General features: G+C 43.8%; 1 protein-coding gene across 4 annotated transcripts; it reads left to right on the forward strand.

Moving 5' to 3' along the window:
* Positions 1-7,643: 7,643 nt before the first annotated feature.
* On the forward strand, positions 7,644-21,912 carry PTHLH (parathyroid hormone like hormone). Of its 4 annotated transcripts, none has more exons than XM_083503614.1 (4): positions 7,644-8,017; positions 10,260-10,387; positions 17,102-17,524; positions 21,537-21,912. In XM_083503614.1, exons 2-4 carry the CDS (start codon positions 10,287-10,289, stop codon positions 21,544-21,546), a joined length of 534 nt encoding a protein of 177 aa, XP_083359740.1. In that variant the 5' UTR covers positions 7,644-8,017; positions 10,260-10,286; the 3' UTR covers positions 21,547-21,912. The 4 variants fall into 4 exon arrangements, with proteins under 4 accessions (XP_083359740.1, XP_083359742.1, XP_083359741.1 ...); XM_083503616.1 differs by having other exon boundaries at positions 7,658-8,017; positions 17,105-17,524; XM_083503615.1 differs by lacking the exon at positions 7,644-8,017 and adding an exon at positions 9,763-9,954.
* The last annotated feature ends 1,205 nt before the right edge of the window (positions 21,913-23,117 follow it).

Raw genomic sequence — 23,117 nt, forward strand, 5'->3', positions numbered from 1 at the left:
TAAATTATATTTTATGTGGTGTTTTAAATGGGGGAGTTTTTTGTGCTTTTTATTTCTCTGTTGGGGGGGTGAGATGGGTGTTGGCTGGGTATTGGTTTAATTTTAGTATAGTTGTAAATTGTTTTTATTATTATTAGTTTCTATTTTTATTTTTTGGCATAGTTGGTATAGTTTTGAATAGTTTGTATAGTTCTGTTCTTAAGGAAAGAGGGTTAGGGTTGCCTGGGTGTGGGCCCCAGCCAACAGAATGACTGGGACAGGTTCCACAGGGGGGAATGCACTGGGACACCCAGTCTCAGTGATCACGTGTAGGAGGAGTTACGCTAAGAGCAGACCATGTCATTACCGAGGAAGCAGGCTTAGTCATTGTTTGAGAACTATCCCTGCCTCCAGGTCTGGTCTTGACTGGAAGGATACTGGAATCAACAAGGGAGAGCCACATGACCTGAAGGTGCTGCTGTGCAATGCCAGGTCAATGATTCACAAGACCGCTGTCATCCATGACTTGACCTGGCATGTGTAACAGATGAAGCAGATGGGCCTATTCTTGCTGCTGCTTGTCCACCAGGGTTCTCTTACACACAACAACCCAGGTCATATGGGTGGTGAGGGGGGGTTGCAGAGACTTTTAGGAAGTCATTAGCTTGCACCAGGCATCCTATTGGGAAGACCCAGTTTTCTGAGTGCATGTTCTGGAAGTTGGGCAATAGGGGCAGTACAGGATTCCTTTTGGTGTACCGACCTCCCCGCTGCACCAAGGACTCCCTGTCCAAGCTGTTTCAGGTTGTGGCAGATGTTCTCCTGGAGACATCTAGTTTGGTTGCCCTAGGGGATTTTAACATCCATGCCGACACCACCTTACAAGGGGCCACTCGGGACTTCGTGGAAAGCATGGCCTCCATGGGGCTGTTCCTGAATAAGTCATAGCCGCGGGCATGCCTTAGACCTGGTGTTCACCTCTATGGATGTGGGTGATCTGACACTAAGTAAAAGTGAAACAAAAGAAGTTCCATGGTCAGATCACTTCCTGGTGCAACTGGACTTCTCCTCGACCCTTCCCCTCTTCAGGGAGGTGGGACTAGTGATGTTAAATTCTCAAGAATAATCCTTTGGAGAATATTCTCGATTAATGAGAATATTAGATAATTTTTGTTTAAAATAGGAGAATATTCATTTTAATGCATTGAAAATAATAAGGTGATGGCACCAGTAATTGTCATGTTAAGGTTTGGTATGAGGAAACTCAGTATTAAATCATATTTTATTCTTCCATTAGAACATGTGCATGTTATAGGACAAGTCAAAAAATACAATTGGCATGTTAAGGTTTGATACAAGTAAATTCAATAATAGGCTAACTTGTGCTTCTAATAACTCTAAAACTTTTCGTGACTAAAATACTGCTTGGTAAACAAAACTATATGCATACATATAAAAAGGAAGCCATTAACATTAAATATATTATCATTATATGATAATATATTTCAGTATGTCAGTCTCTGGTAAATGCCACCTTGTACTATTGAATGGCACTACAAAAACCAGTTAAAGGTAAAGGTAAAGGGACCCCTGACCATTAGGTCCAGTCGTGGCCAACTCTGAGGTTGCGGCGCTCATCTCGCTTTACTGGCCGAGGGAGCTGGCGTACAGCTTCCGGATCATGCGGACAGCATGACTAAGCCGCTTCTGGCGAACCAGAGCAGTGCACGGAAATGCCATTTACCTTCCCGCCGGAGCAGTACCTATTTATCTACTTGCACTTTGACGTGCTTTCGAACTGCTAAGTGGGCAGGAGCAGGGACCGAGCAACAGGAGCTCACCCCGTTGCAGGGATTCAAACCGCCGACCTTCTGATCGGCAAGTCCTAGGCTCTGTGGTTTAACCCACAGCACCACCCACATCCGCAAAAACCAGTTACTGGCACTAAATAAAATTTCAATTCAAAGTGTTGGTGCTGACCTATAAAGCCCTAAACGGCCTTAACCCAGGATACCCAAGGGAGCGTCTCCACCCCCATCGTTCAACCCAGACACTGCGGTCCAGCGCCGAGGGCCTTCTGGCGGGGCAAGTTTTTAATGTTTGATGGTTTATTCTGTTCTTAATCTGTTGGGAGCCACCCAGAGTGGCTGTGGAAACCCAGCCTGATAGGTGGGAAGGAAGGAAGGAAGGAAGGAAGGAAGGAAGGAAGGAAGGAAGGAAATAATATTGAGTGTTCCCCATCTGGTGCTTCCCACACTCATCCAGCTGGCATCCAGCCAGTCCATGACATTTCCTGCCATTCCACAGGTTTCAGTAGCACAACCACTCCTGTTTCCTGTGTATCAAGGGAGCTATTATTCCCAGTACCAGGTATTCCCTTATCTGCTGTAATATTGTCTGCCTCCCCTCTTAGGATTTAGTTCAAAGCTCCTTTCAGGTTTCCAAGATCTGGAGATTATTTTATTGAAGCAGAAACAGACATCCAAACAACATTTACACAGTTTACAAGAAAGGTCAGATCAGACCTTAGGTAACAGTGATCACTATTATAATCCACAATATTACATCAACAAATAAAATATTGAGAAGCTATTGAAAGACAGAAAGTAAAAACAGCAAAGCTGAATGAGAGAAAATGGAAGGCGAAAGGAGAAAAAAGGAGCCAACATTCAGTATTTCTGAAACAGTTAACTTGGTAAATGTTGTGTGTTCCAGAACACACTGATCTACAGTTCAGGTTGCATCTAAAGGATGCATAGGTTTTTACATAGAGCATTTTACTGAAACACACTTCATCAATTATTGCTTAACTTTGTAACTTTCTCCCTATACCAAATTTGCACTAGTCTATCATCACACTGTTTTCACTGGCTCTTTCCCAAGGCAGGGGCAGGGGAAGGAGGAGGTGTAGGAAGGAAAAAGAGAGAGCTCATGTCTGAATTTGCCAGTATGTGACTGAATCCTGTCTGAAATTAGTGACAGTCTCGATGTGCCCTCAGGGACACATTGCAGAATACACCTGCAAAGAAAACATGCAGGAAAGACTCTTATTGAGTTAGCTGGTATAGGCTGCATATGGCAACTATTGACAAGATGGAACGTGTGCAGAGGAGAGTGACTAAGATGATAAAAGGGTCTGGAAACCAAGCCTCATGAAGAACGGTTGAGGAAGTTGGGTATGTTTAGCTGGGATAAGAGGAGACTGAAGAGGAGGTATGATAGCCATCTTCAAATATTTAAAGGGCTGTCACAAGGAATATAGAAGAAGCTCGTTTCCTCCTGCTCTGGATTCAGGTTAGAAGAAAGGAGATTCTGACTAAAGATCAGGAAGAACTTTCGACGATAAGAACTGTTTGACAGTTGGAGGTTTTTTAACATAGGTTGGATGGTCCTCTATCATGGATGATCTCATTGAGATTCCTGCATTGCAAGGGGTTGGACTAGATAACCCACCGGGCCCCTTCCAACTCTACAATTCTGTGATTCTATGAGTCTAAATTTGCAGTGGGAAATCCTTCACTCCTCAGATTCTCCAGACTGAGTCAAAAAGTTGATCTATTTTCCCCATACAATTCCCGAATGAGAAGACTGAGCTACTAACTAAGAGGCTCATGGGTCCTTAGAACTAGCATACACAATACAAACACAGTAACAAAAGAAACGAACAAAAACTTACAAATCTGGAAATTGGTTCCCTTAGTATAAAAGATGATTATACAATTTAACCAAATTGACCCATCTGACAATACATTTATTGCATATTAAACTATATCTACTATATAAAATAAAATTAGAATGTTCAGACTTTTCTACATAACAAGGGATTAATACATCAAAAACTGAAGACTAACAAATATTTGAGCCAAAGACAAACCTGATGTAATGAATGGAAAGTACTCATTATATCACTACCAGGGGTGCCAACCTGGAAAAATGTGGGGGGGGGAGGTAAGCCCTGCCCCACATAATTGATCACATGACACAGCGCACACACAGTACTTGAATGGCAATGCCCATTCTAGGTATTGACGACATTCATTTATGTGCTCTACTAAATCTTTTCCTTTCCAAATCATTTTATTGGTTATTGGGGTAATGCAAAAAAGCAGAAAATTTATATTAAAATGTTAGGCTTGACAAAATGCCTACCTTCATATTCTGCCAATTTACCTGTTCAAACTGCTAGCCACTGGGATGGGCAATGAATCAGCTGAACAGATTTCTCTTTTCCAGAGAAGCAATTGTGAGCCACACCACACATTTTATTTAATCTGAACCCAATAAATGTTCAGTATTTAGATGTGAGAACAAAATGTAGAAGCAGGAGTTTTAAAAATTGCCACATACAGTTTACAGCAATATATATGGTTTTAGCTAATCTGGATTATGGACACTCTGATACTAAATCTGTACTTGTCCAAACCTGACCTAGATGACAGAGTCCCAAGGTATTTCAGAGGTTCCTCTTGCTCCTGTTGGCTTTTTCCGAACACTGGAATGTCAAAGCGCAAGCCACTTCACTTCCCACCCAGTTAATCAGAATCTTATGCAAGCCAGTTGCAAGTGTCTTCCTTTCTGCTGGAGGTGAGGTGACAACAACAAAAGGAAGGTATTTGTGTTTTTAGTGAATCTGGATTAGGGACACCCTGATTTTAAATCTGTGCTTCTACAAACCTGGGCAGCAATGTGAGAAACCTTTATTAGGACCAACCAAATTGTCACAAAATAGTGAGCAAGCTTTTGAGTTCTCCAGAACTCTTAATCAGGCTAGATATTAAGCAAAGTGGAGCAGAGTTGAAGCTGGCTTGTTCATTGGTGTGTATTGGTCACAGATAGCATGTAGGAAGAAGTTGCAGACTTAGTTGGATTAGGCTCTTCTGGGCATTATGCAGTTTTCAAGTGACACCAAGAGATGACTGGACAAAGAAATTCTGATTCCTGCATATAAAATTCTGCCATGGACTACAACTAGAGACCAGACTGACCAATAGTGGCAAAGCTGGATGAATACAAGTCAAGTGGGTGGCTATAATGGGAAGTATTAGACAAAGCAGATCACCTGCTGATCAGGAGCATACCCTGGTATTTAAAAGCGGGGGTGATCTGTGGCCTTACAAATTTTGCTGGTCTGTCTATCTATATCTATCTATCTATCTATCTATCATCTATCTATCTATTTATCTATCTATCTATCTATCTATCTATCATCTTTCATCTTTCATCTCTCTATCATCTATCTATATCTATCATCTATCTATCTATCTATCTATCTATCTATCATCTATCTATCTATCTATCTATCTATCTATCAGCAATCTATCTAACTACCTATCATCTATCATCTATCTATTTGCTTTTCATCATAGGATCTCACAGCCATCTAGATCTCCCACCGTTAGCCATGGTTCCCACATGATCAAAAACAAGATAATATAATGCTGTAGGCTTTGCATCCATTCTCCCAAATAGGTTGCTCCAGATACAGTGGTACCTTGGTTTGCATACATTTTGGATTACAAACACATCAAACCCGGAAGTGCGTGTCCCGGTTTGCAAATTTTTTTTGGATTCCGAACAAATTTTTTGGGGAGGCCCCATTGGAGAAAGCACGCCTTGGGTTACAACCTGTTTTGGTTTACAAACGGACCTCCGGAACAGATTATGGTTGTAAACCAAGGTACCACTGTATATAACTGAGGATACCAAAGTGCCTTAGGGGTGCAGGGGATCTGTGGAACAAATGTCTACACCCCTAGCCCCAAGAGGCTTTTGTGTATAAACAGCTTTATCATTGTACCATCAGAAAAGATATCTTGAAGGAAGGAAGGAAGGAAGGAAGGGGGTTGCCACTTGCTATGACCAGGAGAGAAACTTCCTGGGCTGCAGCCACCATGGACAGCTCACTGGATTGAACCAGCCAGTCCAAAGCATCAAGTGCCTTGGAGTCTCAACCCGATTCTGTGTTTTATCCCTCTGGAGTTTTGCCATGCTCCACAGTCTACACACCCGAAGCAAATGCCAGCAGCATTCACCATGGAGCTATATATAGAAGGAACAGGCTTTGTGAATTAAATAACTGAATCCTTGCCCTCCTCAACATGGAAAGTCAATCTACTATTAGACACACAGAGAGACTACTAGATTCTTAGAACCAGGCAGCAGGTTTGGCACAACACACTTCACTCTCTTTGTGTGTTTTAACCTAAATTCTTACAGGCATCCAGCCAAAAAAGTATGTTACATGAAAACTGCTGCAACAATTCATAAGTGGAAGAAGCTGCATCAAGTGAAGCTATCCAGTTCAACCCACCTGTTCATAGTTTAGTAGTATCAGGAAGTGTCTGGGCAGGGAGAAAAAGAGGGAGCTGCACTGCTCCTGATTACAGGAACACAGGAAACCAGAGGCTGATCAGACAGGACACCTAAGTGGGAGAATCCACTTCCTAGCAGGCTGGATGGATCATCGAGAGATTGGACAATAGCTGGGTGAGGTGAGTTACACAGTGGGGGTGGGGCAGAATTGTACAGGAAATTTGTAAGACACTTTGCCTGTTGAATAGTGCTATGGAAGTCACTGGTGTGCAAACACCAGTTGAAATGTTACTGGCCTGGGTTCAAAGTCCAGAAAGACACCTTTCTGGAGAACCCAGCTCCCAGCCCATTCATTTGGCAGTAGAAGTTCCACTGAGACTTCATATCCTGAGTAAACACGTAGAGGATCAGGAAGAAGAGCCGCTTGGCTATTCCGGAAGTCAAATGTCCATCTGAAGGAGGAAGAAGAGGACAGGAGCCCTGATGCGTATGCCTACTAGGGCGAGGCTGGGGAGCAGGAAGAGAGAAACAAAAAACACCCTAAGGGGGGAAGCGGGTGCACTTTGAATCCTTTGTCAGACTTTGCTGGGGCAAACAAAAGTAGGAGCTTTTCCAGCCCGCGGATATTAGGGAGCCCCAGCCCGCCCCCCAGAAGCGCTGGGCTGGTGGCTCCTCGAACTCCTTCAGGCGCTTTTCCTAGCTAGGAGGTCTGCTGACACGCGCGCCTCCGCCACCATTCTTCTCCCACTCCCTACGCGTATATAACCGTTTTACCCCAGGAAAAAACGCTCCAGGGCTCATTTCTCACATTCATCAGCCCAAGACGTGAGGTCGGCTCTCAAAAGGCACAAACAAGGCGTTCGGAAGCGCAGGAGTGCGATCAGATAAGCAGCGCCTTCTGAAGGTCTGGCCTCCTGGCGCGGCAGGCCGAGGAGCATTTCTCTCCAGCAACCCCTTCTTGCGGAAGAGACGCCGGCAGCAGGGGCCCAAAGCCGGGGCAGCGGGGCAGCAACCGCCTCAGCCCCGCTCCTCCAGGGCATTTTGGAAACAGCTGTGATGGAAGGGAAAGGAGCCAGCGGGGCGGCAGGAATTCCAGAGGGATGCAATGGCAGGAAGGTGACGGTGCGGGAAGGAGCCCGGGCTGGGATGCCTCACGGCTCCGGCATGCGTGTGTAGGTGTCCCGCGGGCCAATGGCGACGAGAGGAGGCGAGCAGGAACTCCCTCTCCCCTCCATTTGCTGGAGGGCGCGATGGGGCGGTCGCCGTCCAACCAGATGGGGCTCTGGGGCCCCGTCCAGCCAGCCCTCCCGGGGCCGCGTCATGCCCAGGCCCATGCGCATCACATGCTCCCTCGAGGGCAGAAAGAAAAAAGGGGTTCTCCCATCCCCACCCCGTTTCCGTATAGCTATATATAAGGCGAATCCCTCTCTGTTCCTCCAGTGACACAAAGAGTCAGAGAAAAGGAAGCACCTGCTCCTATTATCTTATTTTAATTTTATTTGCATTCTGTTCATTTCTCCCATGCAAAATAAAAACTCCTAGGTTTGGATTACTGGAGCTGGAAGGGGAGAGAGCGATTCCCTCTCCTGTGACTGGCTTGCTTTCTAGGGTGGAAAGGAGGGGAGAGAGACAAAATAAATTCTGGAAGCGACCGCTGAGAAAACCAACTTTGTCTTGGCCAGGCTGATCTCTGAGAAGGCGAAGAGGAGAAGCGCTCAAGGAAAAGGTGAAGTAATGAATTCTGGGGGAACTTCAGTTTTCCAAGTCTTTTTACACCAACTGTTTGTTTTTCCTAAGTCTGTAATGAATGGGTCGGCAGCCCCACAGAAGATCTCTGGTGGTTTTCAGAGAGCAGCATTTCCTGGGCAATGCAGAGAAAAGAAATCCGAGGACCGGTTGATTTGTGCATTTGCCTCTGTTTGAATTGGCTGAGCAAGAGGCAGTTTGGAGCAGGGTAGCCCTGTCGCCTCTTTCAAAATCCCAAACAAATCCTGGGCTTCACCTGATTTGAGATCTCTAGTTGGGGGAATTTGGTGTATTTCAAATATCTCATTGTTACACTGGAGGCAGGCTTGTGATGTAGTCCTAGAATCATAGAATGGTAAGATTTGGAAGGGAATCTTTGGCCCAGTGTGGGGCTCGAACCCAAGACCCTCAAGATCTACTGACTGAGCTGTCGGGAAAGAAGTTCCCAGGATTGGGTGTGTGTTGGATGGTGGGGATGAAGACTCCTGCTGGGAAAATGCGTCCATTAAACTTCCCCATAAGCAGAAGGCGGGTCCATTCTTCCAAGTTCCATTGAACTAAATGGCGTGGCTCCCATTCATTCCAATGGGGCTGGTGAAGCAGCAGAAGCAGCGCCGCTGAAGGGGACTGGGCAGGGGAGGCCGGCCCAAGGCATTTCGGCCAAAAGGGCACCAGGGAAGGTCGGCCCTGAAAGACTGGCCGCACATCGGGATTTGCTGCCTGCCAGGCCCGCTCCCCTTGCTCGGCAGGGCGCCTGGGGCGCATCCCAGGAACCAAGGCGGACCAGTTCCGCCCGGCTCTGCCCAAGGCCGCCGGGTTGGGCGCTTCCAGGCCGGGCCGGCAGGATCCGCCGGGGCCTTGCTCCCGAGGAGCAACTTCACTCAGCCCTTCTTTCGGGGGGAGGTGGCGCCAGGCCCGCTCTCTCGAAAGCCTCTCGTCAGCCGGGCTCGTCCGCTCCGGGGTCGCACAGGGGGTCCCTGGCCTTCGCCTGATCGGAACCCGCGGCCTCGCTCTTCTTCTTCGCATCTCCACGAGGGCTGGGCCCGGGCTCTCTCTCTCCCCGCCGCCGGGTCTTCTTGGGGACTCCGGCGAGCGCGAGCCCTTTCTCCCGCGCGAAGGCGCTTCGCCGGCTGCTGCCGCCGCCGCCGCCTCCTCCCGCGGGGGGAACGACGCGGAGCTCGGCGGCGCCTCTGGCGGAGGAGTCCCCGCCCGGGCCGGAGCGCCCTCGGCGCCAGGTCGCCCCGTCGGAATTGGGCCTCGGGGAGGCGGGGAGGAGGAAGGGCCGCGGGGCGGACGGCGCCCCCTCGGCCTCCCCTCCTCGCCCCAATCCCAGCGGCCAGGGGGGCTGCGGAAGCCGCTTCGACACCTGCGGCCGAATGAGGCCGGGAGACCTCGGAGGACAGAAGGACCGGCCCCACTCTAGGCTCGCTCTGGCTCCCCGCGCAAGTAGAGAGCCCTCGCTGCACGTAGAAATGCAGCGCCTCAGGGACCCTGGTGGATTTTCTGCTTGCGGGGAGGTTGCTTTGAAATGCGATCTGCTCCTCGCGACACGGAAAGGCGCGCTCCTTTCTGCTGCCTTCGAAGAGAAGTGGCGCCGTGTCCCTCGCGGCCGATTTCGCACCCCGCCAGCTCTGGGAGCCAGAGGACCTTGCTGGCGGGCGGGCGGGCGCTCTTCGGCCAAGGCAGCGCTGGGGTCTCGGCCCATGTTCCTCGGGCGCCATCTCTTTGCAAAATGCCTCCTCCTCCTCCAGCAGGTTTCCCAGAGGCGGCTGCTCTCCGCGCTGCCTCCCTCCGCCCTTTCGCAGCGCTCGGCGGGTGTGCGCGCACCAGGACTCAGTGTGCGGGTGGATGTTAGCAAGTACTGTAAGCAGAGAAGACAACTTGCCGGAAGCTCCTGACCTGAACCTCGATTTCTAGGTACTTTGCCGACGGAGGATGCGTGGCTTTCTCTCTCGGAGAGGAAAGGAAAGCGGACGCGTCCCCCTGCCCAGTTCAGGGCTGTCCTGGGACACAGAACCCTTGCTTCTGTTGCCCCCCCAGGCACTCGGCTTGCTTTCAGCTCAGAAGATTGCTCTGGATTTTGTGTGTGTGTGTGTGGCGGGGGTGGGGTGGGGTAGGGACGAAGTGGGGAATCCACGCGTGGGACCTCCGTCTCCGCTTCAAAGCGCGTCTCACGCACCCACGCGCTTAGGAGCAAAAACTAACCGTGTCTTCCTTCGCAGGTTCCAAAGACTCCCAGCAAAGCGACGATGTTCCCCAGGCTCTTTCACCAGTGGAGTTTCCTGGTTTTTCTACTGAGTTACTGTGTCCCCTCCTCTGAGAGATCGCTGGAAGGGAATAGCCGCAGACTGTAAGTTCCAGATTGATCTTCCTCTCCTCTATCATTGCAACTGGAGTGGTTGGGGAGGGAATTTTGATACAGCAACAGCTCTGATCTCCTCTTTCTAACAGTGGCATTTCAGCTTTTCACAGGGGAAAGTGCCTGAAACGTCTTAAACCAGCTGCTTATGAAGTCATTGGTCAGGGATACAGATTTTATTCAACCTTTAAAGAATAATAGCAATAAGGACAAGTTTAATTTTAGAAAAATAACAGATAAGGAACTATCTCTTTCACTGCTTCCAGTTTTTTTAAAAGTGATGCTGGTTCTCTATATGCATAGGAATATATTTTTCAAAGTGTGATTATGAAGACTGTTTGGGGACAGCATAATATTTGGAAGAGTTGAGAACAGTGATGGGGTCGGGGAGAATCTCACCCAGTGATTCTTGGCAATGCATAAGAGGAACAATTGCTGTCCTTAAAGGACACAGGGTGGGTGGGGAGCAGAGCCTCACTTGTGTACAATTACAAATATACACACAGACAGTATTCATATTACAGGAATGCTACAATAGCAGACACACTACAGACTTCAGATGTGGAAAATGGGGCTATAGGCATGTTGGCCTAGGTCCCAGCTACACTGTGGGAGAATATACATGACACTTATATCACAGACATTGCCTTCGCCCACCTTGGTACCGTGACAGTTAACATTAACTTTCTGGTCCAGAGTTAAATATCTGATTTAGTGAGAGTTTTGAGATAAGAGAATCTGAGAAAGAACCCAAAACATGTATGCTCCCCCACTGCCCCCATGTCTATTAATATGAATCATATGCCTGCATATGTAAACAAAACAGAGAAACCACCCATGTCATTAATCCCGCACTGTGGTTACGAACTAATGATCAATAGATTTCTAGTTACTTAAGATCCTGATCCTGAAATCTCTTTATGCTGGTTTAATTATTCAGAAGGGGAGTGTCCAATAAGTTCAGAAGCCAAGTATAAACCAACAATTTTAGGAAACCATATATTCCATAAACTTAGAAGTAACAGTGCTGCTTATTAGCTCTACGCTGTTTTACTGCTTTTATTTCTGTTTTTAGGCTCTATTTTTATATTAGTGATTGATGTTTCTGGGGGTGGCATTTATATGTCTAAGGGACTTGCCTGATGAAGTACATTGATTGTTGGGATTACTAATAATAAATCCATTCAAATTTGGTTGGAAAATGCATGCATGAACTTTGTCCCAAAATGCAATCTTTAAACCTCCTTGAGCAATGTGGGTAGAGAACACTGTCCTGAAGATAAAGCTAAAGGACATTCTCTTCCCCTTGTTAACACTAGTTACGTCTTTTATTTGGAAATGCTGTGTGGTATTCAGCTAGGTTTTACTCAGATTGGGCATATTAAAATTAATGGACCTAACTTTGACATGTTCATTAATTTCAGTTGATCTGCTATGAGTAAAACTAAGTTGAACGCCACCCCATGCTTCTCACCGCAGCTAATAAGAAAATCCATGTATGGATTTGTGTTGAGCCTTTCCCTTGGAACCAGTCCTATATATCTTTCTATTAATCAGGGGTCCCTTTCTTCTGAGGCAATGCTCCCCACCACAAATCTCTGATTATTCCCTCTCCACTAGATGTTACCAAGGCAAAATTCGCAGTCACACACCCCTTGGTGCTAACCCAGACTGAGTCACTGTGTGTGAAGCGATATTCCTGAACAAAGCCCACAAACAACAGCAGCCTGCCATATTACAAAGAACAGCTGTTTTGAGTTGATTGGTAACTTAGTTTGGTAGGCTATATACTGAACGCAGCAAGCTGCCAAAAACAGATTTGGTCCCAAAGACCGTAGCCTCTGCCTGTCCTATAGTGCTAACTCCAAGCCAACCTCCAACTGTGGAATGAAAGAGTAAATTGTGGAAGAGGGGCTTCACAGGAGTCTGTAAACATGAGAATGCCACCAAACCCACAAAGTACCTTGCAGATCAGTAAACATTCTAGTGATAGAAAGTTTCTTGGCATGTATTTTCCTAAAGACTCCAGGAGGAGAAGGCAAACTGCAGTTACGAGAAGCGAGCTTTTTGGAGGCAGTGAAAGAGAAATTGGGCCAGGACGACTGTTTGAAGTTATGGTGATCAAGACATCAGGAGTGGACACTTTTCTAATGATGACTGGTTAACCATTTTTCCTTTGGGGATTAGTAGTTTAACCCAGCCAGTGTGTTTATGATGCTGAATTCATAGCAGTCAGTACTGTGTACACGAGATTGAATGATAGCTCTGTGAATGCGGCATACAATGTATACAGTAATTTGTGTGGGTACTTCTGGGCAGCGAGAAACCATAAGCTCTCAACTCTTCTCTCAAAATTGCTTACCACATGTTAGCATTGCATTAACTGCATCTGGTTTGGGGTCAGAATTCTTTCATTTAACATGGCTTGCAGGCTGGAAGGGATCTCTAGTGGGTTATCCTAATAATTTCAAAATCTTCAATTTTCTGTTTTTAGGAACTCAACAAGTAATCCACCCCAGTGATTAGGCACACATGAAAAGTTTAATAGTTTAATCTTTTCCCAGTCCATACAGTTACATGGAATGGGAGAAATAATTACATTTCTTATAGCCTGTGTTATGGTTCTATTATTTATATTTATTTATATTTATATTTATATTTATATTTATATTTATATTTATATTTATATTTATATTTATATTTATATTTATATTTATATTTATATTTATATTTATATTTATATTTATATTTATATTTAAATGACATCATGTACTAGGGCCTTCCCAAGATGTTCTGGTTCCTGCTGTATTGGGGTGCACTTTTTAAAGAGTGTGGGATGACCTTTCTCCCCACCACTTCCCCTTTTTGGTCACAGATTACTACAGTCATACCTCGGGATGAATATGCTTCAGGTTAAGCATTTTCGGGTTGCGCTCTGCAGCGACTCGGAAGTAACGAAGTGCATTACTTCTGGGTTTCGCCGCTCATGCATGCACAGACACTCAAAATGATGTCACACACATGCGGGGAAGTGACGAAATGCGACACGTGCAGACGCGGGTTGCGTTTGCTTCAGGATGTGAACAGGGCTCCGACACGGATCCTGTTCACATCCAGAGGTACCACTGTATTCCTCAGAAGCATTTACAGTAGCGGCCTACACATTGGTTCAACACACTGAATGGTTATTTTAAAACAATTAACTGGGTCCATGAACTATGTGAATGCACATGAATGTCAATCTAATATAAATGCACAGAGGCAAGCTGTGCATTATTATTATTTTACTTTAACGGGGGGGGGGTGCATGCATGCATCTCTCACATACATCATTTAACTACCGGTAAATTAGACGAGAAGGGGTGGGGGTGGAGAGATGAGAGTTGGAGAGACAAAGGTGGGGCAAGGTGAATTCTTCACATTTATTTGGACGGGTCAGCCAGACTTTTGGCTTCTAAATTTTTAATAAAGTACCTAATTGTTTGGATTGTTAAGAAGGGAGAAGCATCCCGAGAAATTCTGAAAGCACTGCAAGATATGTCGCTTTGGACAGACTGGCAAATATGATAAAAATAGTAGCTAAGAACTAACTGGACCTTCATAGGTCCCTTTAACACTGCAATTTTAAGGGTACATGTTTTAGTGCAGTGTATCATACTGCTTGAGGTACATGCCTTCTCTTCAATCCTTTTGCCTTCCCATGAATCTACATGTTTTGTTTGTTTTTAGGTTCATGAGTGTGCTTCTAATGTTAGTAGCTTGCAGTGTTTGAAGTGACCTTTAAGTGAAGGGACTTCCACAATATAACTAAGCTATTGCAGTTTATGAGCTGGAATCACATAGAGTTTTATCAGGCCTGCATAAACCATTTTAGTTAGTGTGAGAGGTGTTACACTTTAGTAACATCAACAAGGTGTCAATTAGTACACATAACTTTCATTAAAATGCTAAAACTGACTGTATCAATGGAATCCCCAAGCACTTGGCAATGAGCACATAATGTACAAAGTCAAGTCTGATTGCCACTGAAGACACTGTTTTTCCACTGAGAGTCTCATCTAGCTCTGTTGCTGCCAGGGACTTCCTAGTTTGGAGCTCAGCCTCTTAGCCACTAAGACTACAACCACTCTAAAGATCAGGCCAGAGCAAATACCACAGTCAAGACCGTGTTATAAACCTTGACACAACTCTTTTAAATGAAGTTACTCCACACATGCAAGCCATCAAGTGCTGAGGAATCAAGTTTTGAGAAATGAATAAATGAACATCAATCCAAGTGGCGATGGGGTGGTAATAACATTTCATGTTGGTATTTAAGACCTCTTGACCTCTGCATGTTACACAGAGAAATGCCGGTCTCTACATTCAAAATACAGTGGTACCTCGGGTTACATACACTTCAGGTTACATACCCTTCAGGTTACAGACTCCACTAACCCAGAAATATTACCTCAGGTTAAGAACTTTGCTTCAGGATGAGAACAGAAATCATGCAGCAGCGGTGCAGCGGCAGCAGGAGGCCCCATTAGCTAAAGTGGTGTTTCAGGTTAAGAACAGACCTCCAGAACAAATTAAGTTCTTGACCCGAGGTACCACTGTAGTCTCTATGGAGATCAATGCATCAGGCAGTAATGTTTTTGGACTACAACTCCCATCATCCCTAGCTAGCAAGACCAGTGGTCAGGGGTGATGGGAATTGTAGTTCAAAAACAGCTGGAGGCCCAAGGTTGGGAAACACTGGAGTAGTGACATCCATTGACTTGACCAATAGGAGTCCCCTCATTTATAATATGATATAATATGTTTGTGCAATAACCATGTGAATGCCTCAGCGCATTCCACTACTAGCAGACTGGAAGGACAGCTACTTGTGGCACCTTTGGGATCTACAATCCCACTTCCCTTTCCCCCCTGTGCAGTTCACAATGCATCCACCTTACCCTGAGGCAGAAACACACATTTTCCCATAGTTAATTACTTCCCAGGCAACGCTTAGATCACTTGTTGGATCACAATATGGTTTCTGTGGACCACATTTTCTTAACTCCCTTGTTATTCCAGTCTGCACTCTTGCAAAATGCCTGGTTAAACCATTGCTTAAGTAGCCTAGAATTGAGGAAGCTGAGAAAATGTGATATAGACTGCTCTTGTTGTATAAAACAGTAGTTTAGGAAAGTATTATGTACATAGAAACAAATTAAGAGTGCCTAACAGGATGGGTGCTGCTGAGGAAAAGTGGTTAATGGAGAATATAAGACTGAGGCATTGAGTAAATCTCCTGACATCTAGGCTAGTTTGGAGCACGTATGCCAAGAAACTGTATTCTACATGAGAGATGGCCACCTGATGAACAGCAGACCAAATATTCCCTTCAAATCACTCATCATCCAAAGTTGTTTTATTCAGTCCCTAGTAGTGCTACTAGATTATAATCAAGAGATGGTAAGTGGTTTGCCAATGGCTTAACTTCAAAGGAAAATAAAAAGGCATTTTTTTTCAAGTGGAAAGAAAGAGCTAACCCATGTGGCAACTGCCTCCAGATTTTCACATAATGCTCTGTCTATAGCTGGGTGCATGTGCACCATGCATAAAATTGTTCTTGCTGCTCCATAAATTTATTATGGGGCCTGACCAATGATGAGGTTGATTCATTTGGCAGCATACACTTCTGAGTCACAGACTACCACCTGAAGAGTAGAATGCCCCAGAGAACATATAAGTTGGTCATCCTGTTCCAGTAATTGAAAATCATAAAAACAGGTTGATACATCCTCAGCACATGGTCTCCTTTGCATCATGTTCTGGTGACACAGTTCTTCACCAAGTACTTGTTCAATCTATGTACAAAAACATCTCCATACTTTAGACAGGGAAGGGGCTTGCACACCACAAGTCAACAAAGCGTCTCGACTGAGAGAACAAATATGTCAGCGTCTAAGGCAAGGCCCTATAATTAATCTATTCATAAAAGGTGTAGAACATTAATTTCTTTTAAACTAAAGGAAGTTCCTATCTCAGAAATCCATGCATGATGCATTTGCATAAGAATTTGCATTTCTAAGGACCCATTTTGATATTACAGCAGTGAAGTTGCTGCTGCAATGTGTCTCTTCCCTGGGCTACTCTGGTGACATCAGAAGGATGAGGTCACTTGGGAAAAGGCCATGACAGAGCTTCACAACATCCCAGCATTGTTCTTCCTGAAAATTAGAATAATGCTGGCATGGAAATGAGTCATGCTAAATCTTGCCGCCCCCACATGATCTCAGACTTCTCATGCTACGAGAGTGGTGCAGGAAGGAGACATTTTCCACTGGTCCATATCATAAAGTTTATGTCAGAAGACACCCTGACATAAGACTGCTTTGGGGATAATCTGTTTGGAAATATTTGCCCGTATTAAGTCAAAGAATGCATAAGCTGAATTTTTATTCCCCTACAATACATTATGCCTATGTCTTTTGCAACTTTATGTGGTTGTCTTTGATAGCTAAGACTGCTCAATAGGTCGAGTGTAAGATAATTTGCAAATTATTTCAATTTTAGATCTTCTATTTCTGTAAGGAAAAGTGAACCAAAAGTAGCTCATATCCAAGGAAATGCTTTAGAGGTGGAAGGTTTCACTGTACCCAGAAAGGAATAGATTTGGCTAAACTGATTAGCAACATTTTTTTTTATTGAAGTGTGGATTTGCTTTTTTTCAAGCAGCAAAAGGACAGTATCAGAATACCAGCTGTTGCACGATAAAGGAAAGTCTTTGCAAGATATTCGAAGACGAAACTTCCTGCAAAATTTAATTGAAGGGGTTAACACAGCCGAGATCCGGGCTATGTCAGAGGTATCACCAAACCCTAAACCTGCCACCATCGCAAAGAATTATGCTGTCCGGTTTGGCAGTGAAGATGAAGGCAAGTGCCTGACTCAAGAGACCAACAAAGCCCAGACGTACAAAGAGCAACCTCTTAAGGCTCCAGGAAAGAAAAAGAAAGGAAAGCCCGGGAAACGTAAAGAGCAAGAGAAGAAAAAAAGGAGGATTCGTTCAGCCTGGCTCAGCTCAAGAGGGTCTGGAAGTGGAATGACACAGATCCCCCTCTTGGACATCTTTGGAACTACACATATCAATACAAGGTAATGCTCTTCAGCCTTAATGCAGAAGGTAAGAATTTAAATGTCCAGGGTCTACCCAAGATGCCTAAAGTGGAAAACTCAAATGGTAATCAACATGGGCAGAATGCGTTGCAAAGTTCTCCTATGCAACTCCATTGATGCAAACTGGAGATGTGCAAGGGAGTCTGGTTCTTGGATTGAAGGAGAAATAAATGATGTTGAAAATGTGCTGTTTCCAGCAGTTATACCTTGCCTCATAGTATGACTGTCTCTAATCCCCACTTTTTCTACATCACTTAGAGGGTGAAAATTATTAAGCTACTTCCTCTTCTACAAGAGCAGTAGCTGCCCACTTCTTTAAGGTAATTTGTTTGCTTTAAGCTACCAAGATAAATGTCTTCCTTTTGGAGATACAGTAGTACCTCGGGTTAAGTACTTAATTCATTCCGGAGGTCCGTTCTTAACCTGAAACTGTTCTTAACCTGAAGCACCACTTTAGCTAATGGGGCCTCCCACTGCTGCCGTGCTGCCACTGCACGATTTCTGTTCTCATCCTGAAGCAAAGTTCTTAACCCGAGGTACTATTTCTGGGTTAGGGGAGTCTGTAACCTGAAGCGTATGTAACCTGAGGTACCACTGCAGGGAGAGGGGCAGCAAAACAGTGTTTGCCTTTGAGTCAGTTCTTCAGTAGCAAAGTTACCTGGACAAAACTCCAAGCTCTTAGATCCCTCTTTAAGGAATTAGTAACTACGTAACAACTATATTTACTAGTCCTTGGAGGTGGGCAAATTAATTTCAGAGAGAGTTGTATTTGTGCTAGGGAAAATCAAGCCCTTTACAACATCTGCACATTTTAAAAATGCAACACGGTTTTTCTATAATGAGAGGTGTTTCAGATTTTAGGATTATGAGATGATAGTCTACCTTATAGCTTTCACAGATATAAAAAGTAAGCTATGTCCCCCCACCTTGTCTTTAACAATTTACACCATTTTTTAAAAAAGAAAAAACCTCACTGTTTGTATCCTTAGGGGAGAACATGGAAAGTTTCTCTTAGTAATATCTGCTAACACCAGCCAGCCTTTCTGCCATAATATTTTCCCTGCCATTAGGACTTGTTAGTTCAGTTCCAATTTTGCTGCCAGCTTGTCAAACAATTACACTGCTGCTGAAAAATGTGGAGCATTGCCCCGGGGGTAGAGAAACATGTTTCTCTCATGTATGACAAGCTTCTTTAAAAAGAGTAAGTTTAAGAACTGCAACTTTGCACAGATTCCATATCATCATTTTCTGAAAGAATTGTGAAAGCTCTCATTCTTTCACTCCCCTTTAACTCAAAAAAAAATATAGTGATTTATATTTCACCCAAAGATTTCAGGATTAAACATTGCAATATGGAAATTCTAAACATGCTTACTCTGAAATTCAAAAGAGTTCAACAGGATTTGGTCTCTAACAGGTGTGCTTCTTAGGATTGAATCTTATTTTCTTACATTTGTAACCTACCTTTCTTCCAAGGGTCTCAAAACAAAGAGCATGGAGTCATCCCTTTTTAGCAGTATATAGACTATTATTTGTAATATTAGACACTCAGTTTGCAGCAACAGGCAAATTTAACTACTATTTATATACTCCTGACACAAGCATTACTAGTCTCCTGTAAATATGTGGAAACGTAATAAACAGAGGAGGCACCAGACCACAAGATGCACCTAGTTTTTGGAGGAGGAAAACAAGAAAAAAAATATTCTGAATCTCAGAAGCCAGAACAGCAAGAGGGATCGCTGTGCAGTGAAAGCAGCAATCCCTCTTGCTGTTCTGGCTTGTGGGATAGCTGCACAGCCTGCATTCGCTCCATAAGACGAACACACATTTCCCCTTACTTTTTAGGAGGGAAAAAGTGAGTCTTATAGAGCAAAAAATACGGTAATATTTGGGTTCCTGTGTGGGCAAGACCTACAGATACACAAGGTGTCACTTTTGTATTATTTGAACTGCAGGACTCAAATATAACTCCTGGTCATCCACGTGTCAAAATTGGCCTAATCTTCATGTAGACGACTTACTATTCACAATAACCCATTCCCAGAGATTTTCTAAGTTTATTCTTAGGACTTGCATTTCTATCCACATTTGTGTGTGTCTTTTTTTGTGGCAGTCTTTTTTTTTTTTGCTGCCCATGGTAACCATTTTGTCCTAGCACCTACCGAACTTCAACCACTATGAGTAGTGGCATCACATTTCCCCCCAAAAGAAAAACTGTGTGCCTGTTTCAGTGGTAAAACAGCCTTCCATTGGTGCAATGTGACTTCCCCTTCTTCTTCTCCTCTCCCCTGCAGCTCCTTTGGACTACCTTTCAGGGGAGGATGCGAGGGATGAAGAAGAAGGGGAGGTTCTATCACATTCAGTCCACTCATGCATGCTGGATGTAATCCATTGTGTTATAAATATTTTGCAACGTTTGAACCAACGTTGCTGCGTCCAAAGGATACCCAAAATGCTCAAAGCGTTTCTAGATTGGGGCTTGTCTCAAAACATTTTTGTTTTCAATATAATAGTTTATGAGTATTATAGGGCCTGTAAGGACTTTGAACACTTGAGATATTTAAAATATATCTTTTAGAAAAGGAAGTGATTAAGCACAAGAGCAAAATCCCTTCTCTGCCAAATAGAATGTAGAATTTCAGCTTCTGAGCTTCCAAAACAGCTTTACCTGATGCAGTGCTAATAAGGTGGCAAAAAATGCGTGTTCCCACAATGTTAATCAAGCGACAATCAACCTTAAAGACTGGTAGAACATTTCCAGGAATAGTGACTTCAGTTATCTTTTCATGATACAACTCTGCTTTCCCCCTCAAATTGAAGATTTTAAAATGCTTTCAATTATTTTCCTCATACACAGTATAAGAGAAATCAAGGTGTGAACTTGTCTTAATATAGTGCAGCCAGCATTCAAAGTGGTTGTTTAATTTGATCAAGGTAGTAAAAAAACCCAAACCTGGACATGATTGTTATTTATACACTCTGAAGAAAGGCGAAAGGTCTTAAGAGGTGCACTTTAAGAGTCTAATGCAACAGGCCATGGCGCTCCAAGCTGAAATTCTCTTCAATCTCCAAAAAGAATGAAAGCTTGCATCTGATAACTTGCAATCTGCTTATCACTTCCATGGATTTGTGTGTCTTATGTCAGGATCTTAGGTGAATAAAGAAAGCTGCTTGAGGGCTGTGTTAAAATCCTCCAGCTTGGCAGGATGACACAGAAAACCAGGCTACCGCAGCTTTGCCTAAAGGTTGTTTGCTCATCTTTGATAAATGGTCACCTATAACCCACCCCTATTCCTTCATTTGGCTGTTTTGGTTCTTTCTCCCCGTCCTTTCCCCATTTTTCAAGTTGTAAGCCAGTCACTCACCTTGGGAACACAGCTAAAGATGCTGTGCACAGATATCCCCAGAAATGGGAACAGACTTTTCTGAAATATATCTCACGAAAGAGTCAAAGGCAGACTCAAAGGAGAATTACAGGTCTGGGCAGAATAAATCTTTGCCCAATGGCCACCCTCAGCAGGAAATGTAAAATAAGTAACAAAGATGGAACAGATCTTGAACAGGATGTCGTATATAGGCTCAAACATAGGAAGCAAAGCTCAACAGGCCGGAATGGAACTTGGCTGCCTAGCCAGGATTTGGAAGGTGGATTTTTCACAATACCTAGTTTTAGATTTGTTTTAGTAGCACTATATTAAATTGTGATTAAAATGTGATGCATTGCTAATGACTGTGCATTGAGGGAGGGGGTCTCAGGAGAGACCCAGCTGCAAAGGATCAGCTACTTGGAATTGATCTCTAATACTTCACATTGCTAGTTTCATAGTACTGAAAACCATGCACAGTAGAGACTGAACAACAAAAAATCCAGAGTTGTTCATCATCTCTTCCAACAGGCACACCCTGTTGTGAGACTATAAATGTTGCGTCCAATTATTTTGTATGGGAAAATATTAATTCCCCCCATTTCTCTTCTCTTTCTTTGCAGGAGGCGTTGACATCGTCAGCTGAGATTTTTGGAAAACACACTGCAGTATTCTGTAATAGTCAACATATGGAAAGTGTTAGAAGTATTTATTATCTGTAAATATTGTAAATGTATCAGAATAAAACGTTGGCCACAGATGCTCTCCAAAACTGCACATTTGAACATTGTGAATATTGGGAGATTCTTTTTGTGCAAAGACAATTCTTGTTGTCCATTTACCATAATTTATTTTGTTGAATGATGTATTTATTTCCATGAACGTTTATCTTGGTGCTGCTGACTTTCTATAATTTTTGTAACATAATGCACTTTAGATATACATTATGTCTTTTGTTGATACGACATAAATAAATGGTTCCTTTTTTATTGGTTTTAATGAGTTGCCCAAGTACAGTTGTTTAAAAAACAAACAAATCTTCCACACATGTATAAAAGGCGGTATTTTTACAATTTATTTTTTTTAAAAAGGCCAATAAAATATAATGTAGTTAAAATCATATCATGACTCAGAGGAAAAAGTGTGTCCTCTTAAGATCTCAAGGACAAGGAACAATCATTTCCCCCTTTGCGGCATCTGAAAATAGTCTTCAAACCTAATATGTTTATATTGGTTTTGCTTCCATTTTCATATTAGTTTTTAGTTAGAAATCACTAACGATGTATTGTGCTCCAGTATCTGGCATTAAGGCAGTGGAGAAGCTGAACTGGTGTGTAATACTTGTGGAAAAGAATTCTGCACAGGGGGATGTGCTTCAGTCTTACAGGGCTTACATGGAAACACAAATGGATCTCCAAAAGTGTTAGTCCAGAGTTTCCCAAGGCAGAGCACAAGGGATGGAGACAGACGGAGGTCAGGTTGGAGGGTGGGGAGGAAGTTGTAGCTCCTCAGCATTCATCCAGCAACAAAAACCTGGCAGAAAAATGCAGATGAGACGAAAGGGGCTTAATGCAAGCCAGGAATCCATTGCTGCCTTGGAGCATCTGAAGTCTGAGTTTTTATAAATCTCCCATTAGAATTTCCCACCTCATTCCAAGTTTATTTCCAAATGCTGCTACTTCTATTACACAGGAATATACTAAAATACTCAATAGATTCTTCCTTCCCTACAGAGTTTATTGGAGGTACAGTTTGGTCTTCCCCAATATCTAGTATGCTGATTCTGATGCCTCCTTGTCTTAGGACATAGGAGTGTCTGAATGCATGGAGAATGTGTGAAATATCCAACACAGTGGCTTGACTTTGGGTAGACCAGCAATTCCAAGCCCACTTTGGATTCACACTCAGCAATGTCTCCTAGTTCTAAGATAAATGATTAGGCCTTGAAGACTGGTGGATACAGTCTTTGTTGCCTACTGTGGGTTATTTATCATTGAGAAACAAGCTGACAGCTCATATTTCAAGTGTCTTGACATGCAGCTCAATCCTATCTGTATTTCCCAAGAAGCAAATTCCACTGATTTCAATGAAGCCTAATCAGAAGTACACATGCATTAGATAACAGTCTTAGACTAGTTTAGGGCAGCAGGGGAGCTAACAGACACCCTGATAAACACGCTAGTCTTTCAGATAGCATCAGTTCC

Source organism: Podarcis liolepis, assembly GCF_965112155.1.
Source record: "Podarcis liolepis genome assembly, chromosome: 5".
Classification (NCBI taxonomy): Eukaryota; Metazoa; Chordata; class Lepidosauria; order Squamata; family Lacertidae; genus Podarcis; species Podarcis liolepis.